Consider the following 313-nt stretch of genomic DNA (forward strand, 5'->3'; position numbering starts at 1 on the left):
CTAAAGGTTTTTTTGATGCTTCAATTGAGAGAAGTTTTGTAAGACGGGCTAATGAAATTGTTGCAAGTTCTATTGTTTCTAATGATAATGTAAGTGTTTGTGCATCAACAACAATATTATCTACATTATGTGCTTCATCAAAAACAAGTAATGTTTGATCTAAATCAATCATTTTACCAACAGTAACATTTTCTTCTTTAGGATCAAGAATATAATTATATGTACAAACTATAAATGGTGATTTATGAAAATTTTTTCTTGAACAGAAATATGGACATTGTCTATGTTGTTTACCAAATTGAACTAATTCATC

The 313-nt window shown here is 27.2% G+C and overlaps 2 protein-coding genes across 2 annotated transcripts in view; both read right to left on the reverse strand.

Annotated features, from left to right (window-relative positions):
- Positions 1-172, reverse strand: part of ENU1_179410 (DNA repair helicase, putative) — a gene marked incomplete at both ends in the record, with an annotated part of 189 nt that extends 17 nt beyond the window's left edge. The window contains one exon of the mRNA XM_008861438.1: positions 1-172. This exon is cut by the window's left edge and continues 17 nt beyond it. Coding sequence (XP_008859660.1) covers positions 1-172 — 172 coding nt within the window.
- A 131-nt stretch (positions 173-303) lies between these two features.
- Positions 304-313, reverse strand: part of ENU1_179420 (hypothetical protein) — a gene marked incomplete at both ends in the record, with an annotated part of 510 nt that continues 500 nt past the window's right edge. The window contains one exon of the mRNA XM_008861439.1: positions 304-313. This exon is cut by the window's right edge and continues 500 nt beyond it. Coding sequence (XP_008859661.1) covers positions 304-313 — 10 coding nt within the window.

This window comes from Entamoeba nuttalli (assembly GCF_000257125.1).
Source record: "Entamoeba nuttalli P19 unplaced genomic scaffold asmbl_8040, whole genome shotgun sequence".
Taxonomy (NCBI): domain Eukaryota; phylum Evosea; order Mastigamoebida; family Endamoebidae; genus Entamoeba; species Entamoeba nuttalli.